General features: G+C 44.1%; 1 protein-coding gene across 1 annotated transcript in view; it reads left to right on the top strand.

The window, feature by feature from the left end:
* The first annotated feature begins 226 nt into the window (after positions 1 to 226).
* LOC146355950 (uncharacterized) overlaps positions 227 to 12942 on the top strand; it is a 66432-nt gene continuing 53716 nt past the window's right edge. Inside the window, 7 exon segments of the mRNA XM_084829985.1 lie at positions 227 to 330; positions 2685 to 3111; positions 3250 to 3376; positions 3831 to 3901; positions 4267 to 4393; positions 5352 to 6882; positions 8772 to 8864. Coding sequence (XP_084686111.1) covers positions 296 to 330; positions 2685 to 3111; positions 3250 to 3376; positions 3831 to 3901; positions 4267 to 4393; positions 5352 to 6882; positions 8772 to 8864 — 2411 coding nt within the window. The 5' untranslated portion in view covers positions 227 to 295.

Below are 12942 nucleotides of genomic sequence, written 5' to 3'. Positions count from 1 at the left end.
TGGATACATTTAGAAAGATCAGGCAGCAAAGCACCAGGAAATATAGTGGAACAACGTTGCACTGTAATATGGCTGCTACAAAGAAGCAAAACTTCATACCTGGAGAGGCGTGATTGAGATAGGTGCTGAATCCTTGTCTTAGGTAAAAGAGCTGCCACTGAGTGAGGCACACAAAGAGTTAAAGGAGAACGCAGCACAATATTTTCAGAAGCTTGAACAAGGGGGGCAGTGGCTGCAACTGCTTGCAGGCAGGGAGAAAATCCTGTGGCTACAGAATCAAGGAAAGTACTGTAATATGCCACCGGTCAGTTCTTATCTCCATGCTTTTGGGTAAGCACACTAAAAGCACAATAATTTTTTTCATAACAGAAGAGAGTGAACAGAGTAATCAGGAAGCCCAATTTGTTTTAGAACAGTGCTAGCTTTGGAGCAATGGAAGCAGATTCAGCTCGGAAGATCAGGGAAGTGGCTCAGGAAAATCTAAATATACTCTGTCAGGGGAACACAGATAGTGCAGCCAAGTTTACACAAAAGGTCTCTGGTGAAAATAGGAAGAAAAGGGGCATTGATGAAGTCACAAAAGTTCTGAGGAGGAAGGGGAAGAGGGGGAAGCGGCTGGGGTGTGTGAAGTGTTTCCATCCACTAGCCAGGCTGTGGATGGAAATAAGACACTTATTTTTCTAATGCCCAACTTGGTCCTCCAAAAGTGGCAGCAATGCCAGAATGATTTTCAAAAGTGTCTTTTAGATGATCCATGTAGTCTGCTGGAGTCTCACTTTTGTTTTCTTTACAGTTGTTGATTTTAGCCTCATCAGTTTTCTGCAGACAAATTTCATGGTTTGCTCCTAGGAGTCTGATGCATGCTTGGTCTAAAGTATCAAGATCAACTGGTTCTTGATTTGTCTAGTTTGCTTGTTCCTTTAATCTAATGTGCACTTCTTGGGGCACAATAACTCACATGAGTTGGCTTATGCCAGCCCAATTTGGATTATAACAAGTGATCACTGTTTGCAATTCTTCTCTAACTTTCATGGGCTCTTTTCTGATGTTTCAAAATTTGACCTGGTCTTTCAGTTTTTCTTGGGAGTCCTTAAGACTCCGCTCCCCGAGACTTAGGTGACCTCTTTGATTTCTCGGCATACCATCAAACAATGCATTCCCATTGACCCTGTGCCACCTTGGAACCCTGAGATTCCAAGACTCCCCTTAAATGCACAGTTCTGTCCAAATCCAAGGTCCAACCAAGGGAAATTGTTTGGATAGGTCAAGTTCCATTTCTCCAAAACTTGCAAGTCTTAGGTCCGTAATTCCTGCACATGTAGACTGCAGGTGTCCCTTTTGGGGGCTGTGGAATTTCTTTGGAAGAATCTGACCCCATCCTCAATTCACACCAGGACACATAGGAAAACAATCAGGAGGTCTCCACAGGTTGCGAGAAACGAAAGGCACTGCCAAATTCCAAGGTACAGTCAGAGACCGACTCTCACTAAATTGGAGACACAATCAGTCACTCACGGTCAAGGGAGCTCATACCGTGGCAGGGAGCGTAGGAAAGGGTTTGATCGCTCACTGCAATCTCCGCTCATTCAGGAATGGCTTATTCAGGGTGTCTTGCCTTACAGACTAGCTCATACCATGGAAGGAGGGAGGAAAACTTACACAAAGTTCCAGCGACTCTTCTTCCGCTGGGATTTTCTTTGCTAAAGGCAGCAAAAGATCTTGGGCCAACCCTGTGATGCAGTCCTGCAGAGGAAGGCGGCTGGGGAGGAGTCCTTTTGAGAAGGAGGAGAAAGCTGATAATAACTGAGTTAGAAAAAGGGGTGCAGGGAAATAAGAGAGAATTAAAAGTGGTGTTAGTCTGAACCAAAAAAAAGGAAACCCCAAGAGAGCAGTGACTCGAGGTTACTGTGGGGCACAAAACTTGCTCTGTTCCAGTGAAGCAGCTCCTAGCTAAGATAGTTATGAAAGGAGCCTCCATCTGCTGAGGCAGTATACCTAAGAAAATCAGGGAGAAATGTTATGGGTCCTTTTAAATTGTATAATGTAAAACAATGTCTGCCTAAAGTAAAGAGAAATGAATGTGTTCATCAGAATTTTTAGTTTGTATGCATTCGTGAATTCTGTTGATTAATACATTGACCTTTAAAAATGAGATGGCTAATCAACAAAGCTTTCCATGAAGGACTGACAGCCTTAATTTACACCATTTTTAAGGTAGATTAATGAAAGAGAGGCATAAGGAGAAGATGGCAGCAGCAGAAGGTGTCACAGAGAGGGTGTGTAGTTGGGAGCTTTAGGATGAAGAACAGGGAAGAGAGAGGCCGAGAGAAGGAATGTAGTTTTAGGGGGATGAATGGTGAGAGATGGACCTGTGTGCGGGGAGGGGAGGAGACATGTTCTGATACTCGCGCAAGTGAAGGATTTTGCTCAGTGGCTCTCAGGTTCAGGATCTTCTCAAAGTCTCTAGTTTCTCCTTCAGTCTTGGCATTTGCCTGCCTTTCCTTCTGGGACAAGACTGCTTCCTGTTGCAGCCCTGCACATTTCATCTCTTCCTGACAGTGTAATAATACTTGAACAGAACCATGTTCTGCCTTTACAGAGCCTTGGTAGCACTGCCTCGTACAGCAGTCTTTGCCCAGATACAGAACAAGGCAGACTTTCTTTGAAGTTTTTTTGGAACACAGGTCAAAGATGGCCAAGCAAGGCTCCGCTGGCCCTGAAGCAGAAAGAGACCCCGATGCCATGAATGCCAGGAGCAGTGGGGAGTTCTGGGAAAGGACAGGGCAGAAGATCCAGGGTGAGGACATGGTCAGCTCAGACGTGCCGCTGCCGCTCCAGCGTTTCAGACAGTTTCGCTACCAGGAGGCTGAGGGGCCCCGAGAGGTCTGCAGCCAACTCCACGATCTTTCCCGTCGGTGGCTGAAGCCAGAGCGACACACCAAAAACCAAATCCTGGACCTGGTGATCCTGGAGCAGTTCCTGGCCATCCTGCCCATGGAGGTGGCGAGCTGGGTGAGCGAATGTGGACCGGAGACCAGTTCCCAGGCGGTGGCCCTGGCAGAAGGCTTCCTCCTGAGCCAGGCAGAAGAGGAGAAGCAGGAACAGCAGCAGGTGAGAGTATTTCACCCAAGGGGATGGGAATGTGAGGGGCGATAGTCTAAAACTCTGTTAAATGCACAAGCTGTTCTGGAAGCCACCCATGGACGGTTGCCCCATATCTCATGCCCAACATTTTCATTGCTGTTTCAGGTGCAGAGTCTGTTTGCAGAAGTGGGACCCGATTTCCATGCGGCAGAGCAGGCTCCATCAGACACCAGGCAGAGCCCCCCACGAAGAGGGAGCAGGCAGGATGGGGCTGGACATGTTGCCCTGCAGGGTGAGGATTAATTTGGGGTGGGCGCAGTTCAACCTGGCCTTGCTCTCTGGAGAAGAGAACCTTGGGCTCCTTATATGTCCCCGCCCCAGATCGTTTCAGGGAGAAGACGCTTGCCTCCAGCCTTTTCCACAATTCAAAACTATGTTTATTTTTCAACACTTGACGACTTTAGACATGGAAACCAACAGTGTGATTTGTAGCTAAGAGCACAAAGGGGGACATACGCATTTTTACCCAGCTGAACTGCCAACATGCAAATTGAAGATAAGGCATATATATTGTAACGCCCAAATGTACTTAAGATTGCATTACTTCCAGTGCAATTCTATCTATCTGAATTGGCGGTAAGTCCTCTTGTGTTCCAAGGGGCTTACTTCTGAGGCGGGTAGGACTGTAATCTCCGTCTCTGAGGCACCATGGACTCCTGGCTTCCCATTACTTTTGTCTCTCGCAGGGGCTGGAATGACACCTGGAATGGATACTGAGGCATCTATTTTTCTTTGTAATGGAGTGGAACCGGATCAGGTAGGCAGAAGGATCACTGCGAACACAGGCAGGGGGCAGCCTGGATCCATCTGTTCCCTGCTCACCTCCTCGGGCCGAAATGAACCTGTATTCTTAGCTTCCCTTCTCGCAAACAAAGATCCTAAGGAGAGCCCTGCTGGATGGGAACAAAGGCCCCTCTGGTCCATCAACCCGTTTCTCACAATGGCTGACCAGATGCCTTTTGGGAAGCCCACAAGGAGGACAGGGGGCTATAGCTCTTTTTTGCCCTTGTTTCCCCAGCAACTGGTTTTCAGAGCAAGCAAGTTTAAATCCTTCAGTATAATCCCCAGCCCATTTCACTTTATGCTCTCCTCGAGAAGCAAACATTTTCTTTTTTCCTCCAGGGTCTGGTGACTTTTGAGGAGGTTGCCGTGTGGTTCACAGAGGAGGAGTGGGCACTGCTGGATCCTGACCAGAGAGCCCTGCACCGGCAAACCATGGAGGACAACTGTGGGATCGTGGCCTCTCTGGGTAAGGATCCCTGTTTTCCTGATAATGTTTCTGTTGCATTTCAAATGCAATAATGATGAGGAAGATAATATTAGCAGTTTTGTGCACATATCCAGTATTACGCATTTATTTAGCATTTTGAGGCTGTCTTTTAGGCAACCGCTCTCAGAAGGCAGAATTAAAAAAATAAAATAGGATACACCGTGTCATATTAAAATCATCAAATAATTAACACTCCACTTGGAGGGGGGCATGTGCAGTTCTTTCAGCACCCCCAGATCCCTTCTTTCAGTTCACCAGGGAACATTAAGAGTTGCAACAAATGCAGACACTGAACTGACCCGCCATATAAGCCAGCACCCCAAAATGAACGTAGCAGAACCCAAACCCAGCTGTTTCTCTCTGAGTCTCTTTCTCTCAAATTGGAGTCTCTCTTCACCCAGAGACAGCCAAATTATATCCTCCTCAGCTGGGGTGGATGGATGGGAAAGGGAGCCGATTCTCTCTGCCAGAGAGCAACACAGCTCCGGGGATTGCCATGCCCTGAACCGCAGGTGGAATCCAGCTGATAGTGGACAGGCCAGGAGACCAAGGAGGGCTCAGTCGTGTGGACCCAGGTCTGATATTACAGAGCCCCAAAGCAGTTAAAGGAAGATTCCTGGGTGGTGACAAGAGTTGTTCTGGGCTAAAAACTATGGGGTTCTGACAACTGCTTGCCAGAGTCATCTCAAAAGTGGACAATTTGGGAGTGCTCAGTAAAGGAGGTGCTGAACCTGCAGCGATTCAGGATTCCTTCTTACCTGAAAGGTTCAGAAATTCCTTTTTGAACACCTGAGCTGGGAATTTCCATGGTAAGAAATGCATCCCATCTAGGTCTTTTCAGTTCTTCCCTTTATCAAATTCATTAATGGAGGGTTCTCAATTGTCTGAAGTCCTATGGCTATCTCAGTCTTTTACCAATTTCATGTTTTCGTTTCAGGAGGTGACAGGAGGGAAAGGGAGAATAAGAGAGAACTATGTGGGCTGTCACTGAAAAGAGAAAAATGTAAAAATAGCAAACTGCAGGGAAGGAAAACTCAAGCAAATTGCAGTAGGAGGAAGAATTCCTTTGCTTCTCAGGGCACTGGCTCCCATGATATCACAATCCAAGAAAAAAGACACAAAAGACCGGAAAAGAATAGGTTGTATATATGTAGGAAAACTGTCAATTTTGAATCAAATGTTAAATCTCATTGCAAAATTCACACGCTGAAGAAGCCATATAAATGCCTGGAATGTGGAAAGTGCTTCCGTCACAAGATAAATCTCCCTTGTCATCGAAGAACTTACATAAGGGAAAAACCATATCATTGTTTGGAGTGTGGAAAGAGCTTCAGGAAGAAGGACCAACTTACTCAACATCAAAGAACTCACACCGGGGAGAAACCATATCAATGTTTTGAGTGTGGAAAGAGTTTCAGTCGGAAGAAATTTCTTACTTCACATCAAAGAACTCACACAGGGGAGAAAAGATATAAATGCCTGGAGTGTGAAAAGAGCTTCAGACGGAAGAGAGATCTCATTCAACATCAAAGAACTCACACCGGGGAGAAACCATATCATTGTTTGGAGTGTGGAAAGGATTTCCGTTGGAAGATCACTTTGACTCAACATCAACGAACTCACACAGGGGAGAAACCATATCAATGTTTTGAGTGTGGAAAGAGCTTCAGTTGGAAGAAAAATCTTACTGAACATCAAAGAACGCACACAGGGGAGAAACCATATAAATGCTTGGAGTGTGGAAAGAGCTTCAGTAAGAAGGAAAATCTCACTCGTCATCAAAAGACTCATTCAGGGGAGAAACCATACCATTGTTTGGAGTGCGGAAAGAGCTTCAGGGACAGGGAACTTCTAACTCAGCATCAAAGAATTCATACAGGGGAGAAACCATACCATTGTTTAGAGTGTGGAAAGAGCTTCAGGTGCAAGATCAATCTCAGTCGACATCAAAGAATTCATACAGGGCAAAAACCATACCATTGTTTAGAGTGTGGAAAGAGCTTCAGTGAGAAGAAAACTCTTACTCGTCATCAAAGAATTCACACAGGGGAGAAACCATATCATTGTTTGGAGTGTGGAAAGAACTTCCGTCAGAAGATCAGTCTCACTCAACATCAAAGAACTCACACAGGGCAGAAACCATATCATTGTTTGGAGTGTGGAAAGAGCTTCAGTCGGAAGATAACTCTCACTACTCATCAAAGAACTCACACTGGGGAGAAACCATATAAATGCCTGGAGTGTGAAAAGACCTTCATAACTAAGACAAATCTCACTAAACATCAAAGAACCCATACAAGGGAGAAACCATACCATTGTTTGGCATGTGAAAAGAGTTTCAGGAGGAAGGAACATCTCACTCGGCATCAAACAACTCACACAAAGGCGAAACCATATCATTGTTTGGAGTGTGGAAATAGCTTCAGTCAGAAGAAACATCTCACTCAACATCAAACTAATCACACGGGGTAGAGACTGTAAATCTCCAATTTTTGAAACGTATGATCATATGTTTTTGTCCCACGTTGGTCAAAACCTATGCATCATGTGCTGGGTTATTACAGAAGGAAGGCTGTCATTCGTTTAATGGCGTTCTAAGAAGCAGGCCAAAGGTTATTAAGATTTTCCTGCCCCATTAATGCCTGTGGCAGCAACTGCTGTCGAAGTTATGCCATGTATGCTCTGTATCATTCTAAAACTAGAATGGTGCCAGTACTCTACTGTTTTCAGATGTATTTCATGTTGCAGAGGAAATCTAATGGATTCTGTGTGCAATACCTATCCTTTAGTTTTGAAATGTGATTTCATGAGGTCGGACAACAGCTATTGATCTACCATATCATTGATTGGAGTGTGGAAAGAGCTTCAGGAACAATCATGATTTCACTTGCCATCAAAGAACTCAGACGGGAGAAACCATATCATTGTTTGGCGTGTGGAAAGTGCTTCAATCAGAAGACACATCTCAGTTTTCATCAAAGAACTGACACAGGAGAAACCATATCATTGTTTGGCGTATGGAAGGAGCTTCAGTTAGAAGAAATATCTCACTTGTCATCAAAAAACTCACACAGGGGAGAAACCAAATCATTGTTTGGAGTGTGGAAAGAGCTTCGGGAACAATCATAATTTCACTTGTCATCAAAGAACCCCACACAGGGGAGAAACCATATCATTGTTTGGGGTGCGGAAAGAGCTTCAGTCAGAAGACACATCTCACTTTTCATCAAAGAACTCACAGAGGGGAGAAACAGAGGCTTAACATTTCTGGAAATTTTGAGGCCACTGAAAAATACCCGGGGGGGGGGGGTTGTGGAAAAATTGGAAATTTTTGGAAAAATTGAAAAAGAAGCATTACTCTTTTTTGGTGTTCTTTACAGATCTGAAGTCACTTTCTTGCTTTGAGGTAGCCTTCCCCACCTGGCACCCTCCAGATATTTTAGACTTCAGCCTCAGGCAGCATGGCTAGTAGTCAAGAATGCTGGGCACTGTAGTCCAAAACATCTGGAGGGCTCCAGGTTGGGGAGGACTCCTTTAGGAACATAAAGCAGCCTTTCTGTTCCTAAGGTTATTTTATGTATGACTTAGTTTGCTCATAAAATTATCATTATATTTTAAAACTTTAAAAAGTAAACTCAGTAAATTTGTAATTATTGTCTGAATAAATTAGAACTCCATTACATAACAGCTATAGCACCAGAAACACAGGACTGTATAGAACAAAATTGAAGCTGTCAAGAATGCACATTTAATGTAAAGAATGCACAATGGTGATTCTACTCACATGTTGGGAAAGTAAACATAAATATCTACCAGTAAAATATAGTTTAGATCAATAATTTTAATAATGAATGAAAGAACTAACTATGCTGAGAATCTTACAGAGAGGATTATAAAAATATTTTTCCCCATGGCTTAATTATTTCCTGATGTTTTACATCTCTAGTCCTTCTTTAAAAGTATTCTTAATTAAAAACTTAATCATTTTTAGAAATCATTTTACGGGGAGTAAAGACTGGGTAACAATATATAAATACTTTGTTTTAAATTATAAGAGAAAGTATTTCATAATCCAAAGCTTTTCAAATTTTTTCCAATGTTTTGTAAAAATCAAAAACAGTCCTCAGAAAAAAATGAGGAAAAACCCTTTTTACCAAATTTTTCCGGGTTTTTCCGGGCCTTCATATATCTAAGGAAGAAATCAAATTATTGTTGGAGTGTGGAAAGAGCTTCAGCAACAATCAAATTCTCACTTGTCATCAAAGAACTCCCACAAGGGAGAAACTGTATCATTGTATGAAGTGCAGAAAGAGCTTCAGTGAGAAGAAAAATCTTGTCATCAAAGAACCCACACAAGGGAGAAACCATATCGTGGTTTGGAGTGTGGAAAGAGCTTCAGGATGAAGGAACACCTCACTCTGCATCAAAGAACTCATACAGGGGAGAAATGGTAAATCTCCAATTTTTGAAAAGGCAAAATCATATTTTTCTAAAACTTTGGTGAAAATGTATGCACCGTGCTTTGGCTTATTAAGGATGGGAAGTTTTCATTGTTTTGGTGATTAGCGGATCAAAGCGGATCAAAAATTATTAAATGTTTTTCTGCGCCATTAATGCGTCTGGCGCAACTGCTGTCGAACTTATGTCATGGATGCTCTATATTATTCTAAAGCTAGAAAGCTGGCAGTTTGCAGAGGAAAACTAGTGGATTCTAAGTGCAGTGCCTGTTCCTTCAATTTTGAAATGTGATTTCATGAGGTCAGACAACACTTCATGTACAGGTCTGCTGATGCACACAATGCTCACAATCTACTGATGCTAACAACGAGCAGGGATGGGTCAACTTTTCAAGGATTCCTCCTGCAAGACAGCAAGGCCCAGATGCTTCATAAGGCAACACAGGACCAGAACAACATGGGGCATCTTTGCTGCTTCCAGGCACTCAATCCTCCTCATCTCGATTTGGGCCTGAAGGAATATGGAAAATTGTGTGTCCATTTGGGGTGGGGCGGGGCGGGGCGGGGCAGGGCTTGCCATTATAAGCAAGCACAGTTTGTGAGAGTGCACAACAGTGTCACAAATTGTGCTTTCTTACAACTTACCCTACATGTGCCCACTGGTGTAGTGAGACAATTTTCATTTGGTGCGCAGAGACAATAATTGGGGGGCAAAATGGTTACGGCAGCAGTCACTATAAACGAGGTTTCTGGAGATAAAAGTTTTCATAGGCAATGATAAATATAGACCCCAATTTTTTACACTGTAATTAGATTGTGAAGTTTACAAAAAAGCAAATAATTTAAAATGCCATATTTTCCACATGCAAAATGGTTGTGTAAACTAAATAACAGTGCCTAGGAAGTAAATGTATATTGTACAAGTGCCACAATGATCTCAACTGTTAATAAAATCTAATGCACCATGGTTTCTCTGCAAACTTGCAGAGGAACTGTCCACTTGGAATTCCTTTAAATATGTTACTTTCAGAAGCCAAGATTACAAAGTTTGCTTTTCTCTGATGAACCACTGAACGCCTGCATGGTGTCAGCATATGTGTCAAAGCTGAGAATGAATTTTCTCACACAGCTGTAGATGCACCAAAGGTGAGTCCTGCAGCGTACAAAGTCTACATGTGTGGAAAGGCTTTGTACAGATACATTGTACAGGTACAATGTTTTTAGTAAGCTCTGAAGTGTTGGGGTTTTGCAGGATTCTGCCATATCCTTATACTTCCTCAGTAGATTTATTTGAAGTTCCTTGATTTCTGGAGTGCATCAGGAAAGTTCACACAGTGATATCAGCTTGCTTGGATCAAGAAAGTTATCTGTGTCCATATTCTTTAGAGTTTGTATGGCAGCTGAAATGTGCATATTCCTTTCACAAAATCAAGCTGCCATTTCACCATTCACTATATCAATTACACTGAAATATATTCTCTTAAAAGTCTCATCATCCGTGGAACGGGTCTTATTCTCAGCCTGGACAATGTTGCCTTTGTACATCAGCATATTGATGTACAGAGAGCTAGATTTACCTAGGGAGGTGGTGGGCTCTCCCATACTGGAGGCCTTCAAGACGAGGCTGGACAGCCATCTGTCGGGGATGCTCTGACTTGGATTCCTGCATTGAGCAGGGGGTTGGACTCGATGGCCTTGTAGGCCCCTTCCAACCCTACTATTCTATGATTTACAAACCCTCTTTGGCATTGGTCTTATTTCATTCACATGATGTGATTGGTCTTCATCTATAGTCTTCAGTCTTGCTTCTTCAAGAATGCTTTGAAAACTGTCATCATTTTGCAGTGATGTAATTTCTTCTGAAACTGCTGCTATGACATCAAGGGTTTGGGAAATATCTACTGAAAATGACTGCAGAATCGCATTTGCTGGCTGTATCAATTTTAACAGTTGAACAATTTTAATTAAATGTACTTTAATTCTTAATTTTAAAAAGGAACAGCCCACAGGGTTATTCCATATAGTCCTGCATTCTGTTGCCACCACTGCAAGGGCAACACAGGCAGCAATCTGCCTCTGTGGTAAAAATCTGTAAGGGGCGCGATCCTATGGAGATAGTTGGCCGCCTCCGAACTTGGAGGTGACTGACTATCCAGTGCAGGGCGGGTGGAATGCGGAGGGGATCTTCTCCCCCGCACTCCGACCGCCCTGCATTTGCGGCTAGATTTCAGCTGTCTAGCCAGGGTGCCTCAGAGCGGGGGGCGGGGGGGAGGCTGGACGGCGCATAGGAAGCGTAATGGCGCTTCTGCCGTCCCCTCCTCTCCCCACCCCCAGGAATGCCCCCTTTTCAGCTGCTCCACACTGCTCTGACATCTGAGCATCTGACATCTAAGCATCTGAGCCTTACTGTAACACTAGAGGAATCCTCCTGTGTGTTGACCGAGGCCTCTTTGTTGCTTCCATCTGGTATTGGTAGGATGGGGTGAACTGAGAGGGAGCTCTCTTCCAGCAACTCTCACCATCTTTATGCTTTTTGTGAGTGTGGCACTAGGGTAAGACTGTATTCTAAAACCTGCTAGTTTTAAGACCAGAGGTAAGCCTTTCTCAGGTTGGCTCAAGCTCCACAAAGCCAGAAAAACTGGAATCTAAGACCCATAGCATAACTGACACGCACCATGATCAGCGATGATGTTGCACAATCTCACAAATTGTGCGTGCTTACAATTTACCTTCCATGCACACAGACGTGGGTCTTTCATGCCCAAACCAGAGGGAGAGGGTGGAGTCCCTGGGACCAGTAAAGATGGCCCATGTTTTCCTGTTTATTGTCTTATGAAGCATCTGAGCCTTACTGTAATATTAGAGGAGTCCTCCTGTGTGTTGACTTAGGCCTGTTTGTCGCTTATATCTGTCGCTCGTAAGATGGGTTGAACTGTCAGAGGGAGCCCTCTTCCAGCAACTCTCACCATCTTTATGCTTTTTGTGTGTGTGACACTAGGGTAAGCTGGTATTCTGTGAGCAATCAGTGTTTTCTTCTGGATTTTTGACTGCGTGATGTTGAACGACAAAAAAAATAATTCACTGCTGTATTGATATTTCCATCAGCAATCATGCTGCAAGATATTTGGGGTTGCTTTGGAATCCGAGATGCTTGGTTGGTATAGAATGCCCTGAGTGCATGACTGAAAAATATTCATTCTCTCTGCCCCTACCTGGACAGAATAACCTGGTTTCGGTAATCTATACTCTGCTAATCTCCAAGGCAGATTACTGCCATGGACTTTATGTGGGGCTGCCTTCAAAGGCTGTTCAGAAGCTGTAGCTTGTGCAAAATGCAGAAGGCAGATTAATAAGAGAGACAAAGTCCGAGTATGTAGGACCAATTCTGGCCCGCTTGCATTGGCTGCCTATATGTGTCCAAGCCTGACTCAAGGTGCTGGGTTTAAGCTATAAAGCCTTACAGGGTTCGGGACCTCAGTTCCTGCCTGAACACCTCTCCTGACATAAACCTACCCAGACACTTTGATCAATATCTGGGGCTTCCTCTGAATGCCTCTCTGAGGGAGACTCAGAAGGTGGCAGCAAGGGAGAGGACCTTCTCAGTTGTTCAGTCGTTAAGTCGTGTCGGACTGTTCGTGACCCCATGGACCATAGCAAGCTAGGCCTTCCTGTCCTCCGCTCTCTCCCAGAGTGTGTTCTCCGCTCTCTCCCAGATGTTCATATTCATTGCATCGGTGATGCTATCTAGCCATCTCATCCTCTGCCGTCCCCTTCTCCTTTTGCCTTCGATCTTTCCCAGCATCAGGGTCTTTTCCAGGGAGTTTTCTCTTCACATTAGGTGGCCAAAATATTTGAGCTTCAGTTTCAGTATCTGTTGTTCCAATGAGCAGTCAGGGTTGATGCTGTCTAGATTTGCCATAGCTTTCCTCCCAAGGAGCAAGTGTCTTTTAATTTCATGGCTACAGTCACCGTCTGTGGTGATCTTGGAGCCCAAGAAAGTAAAATCTGTCACTGCTTCCATTTCTTCCCCTTCCAAATGCCAGGAAGTGATGGGGCCAGATGCCATGATCT

This window comes from Heloderma suspectum, chromosome 2, assembly GCF_057233095.1.
Source record: "Heloderma suspectum isolate Gila_16-S chromosome 2, 16-S_ref, whole genome shotgun sequence".
NCBI classification, from domain to species: Eukaryota; Metazoa; Chordata; class Lepidosauria; order Squamata; family Helodermatidae; genus Heloderma; species Heloderma suspectum.
The sequence above is the reverse complement of the archived record's forward strand: the minus strand, read 5'-3'. Positions and strand labels throughout refer to the sequence as shown.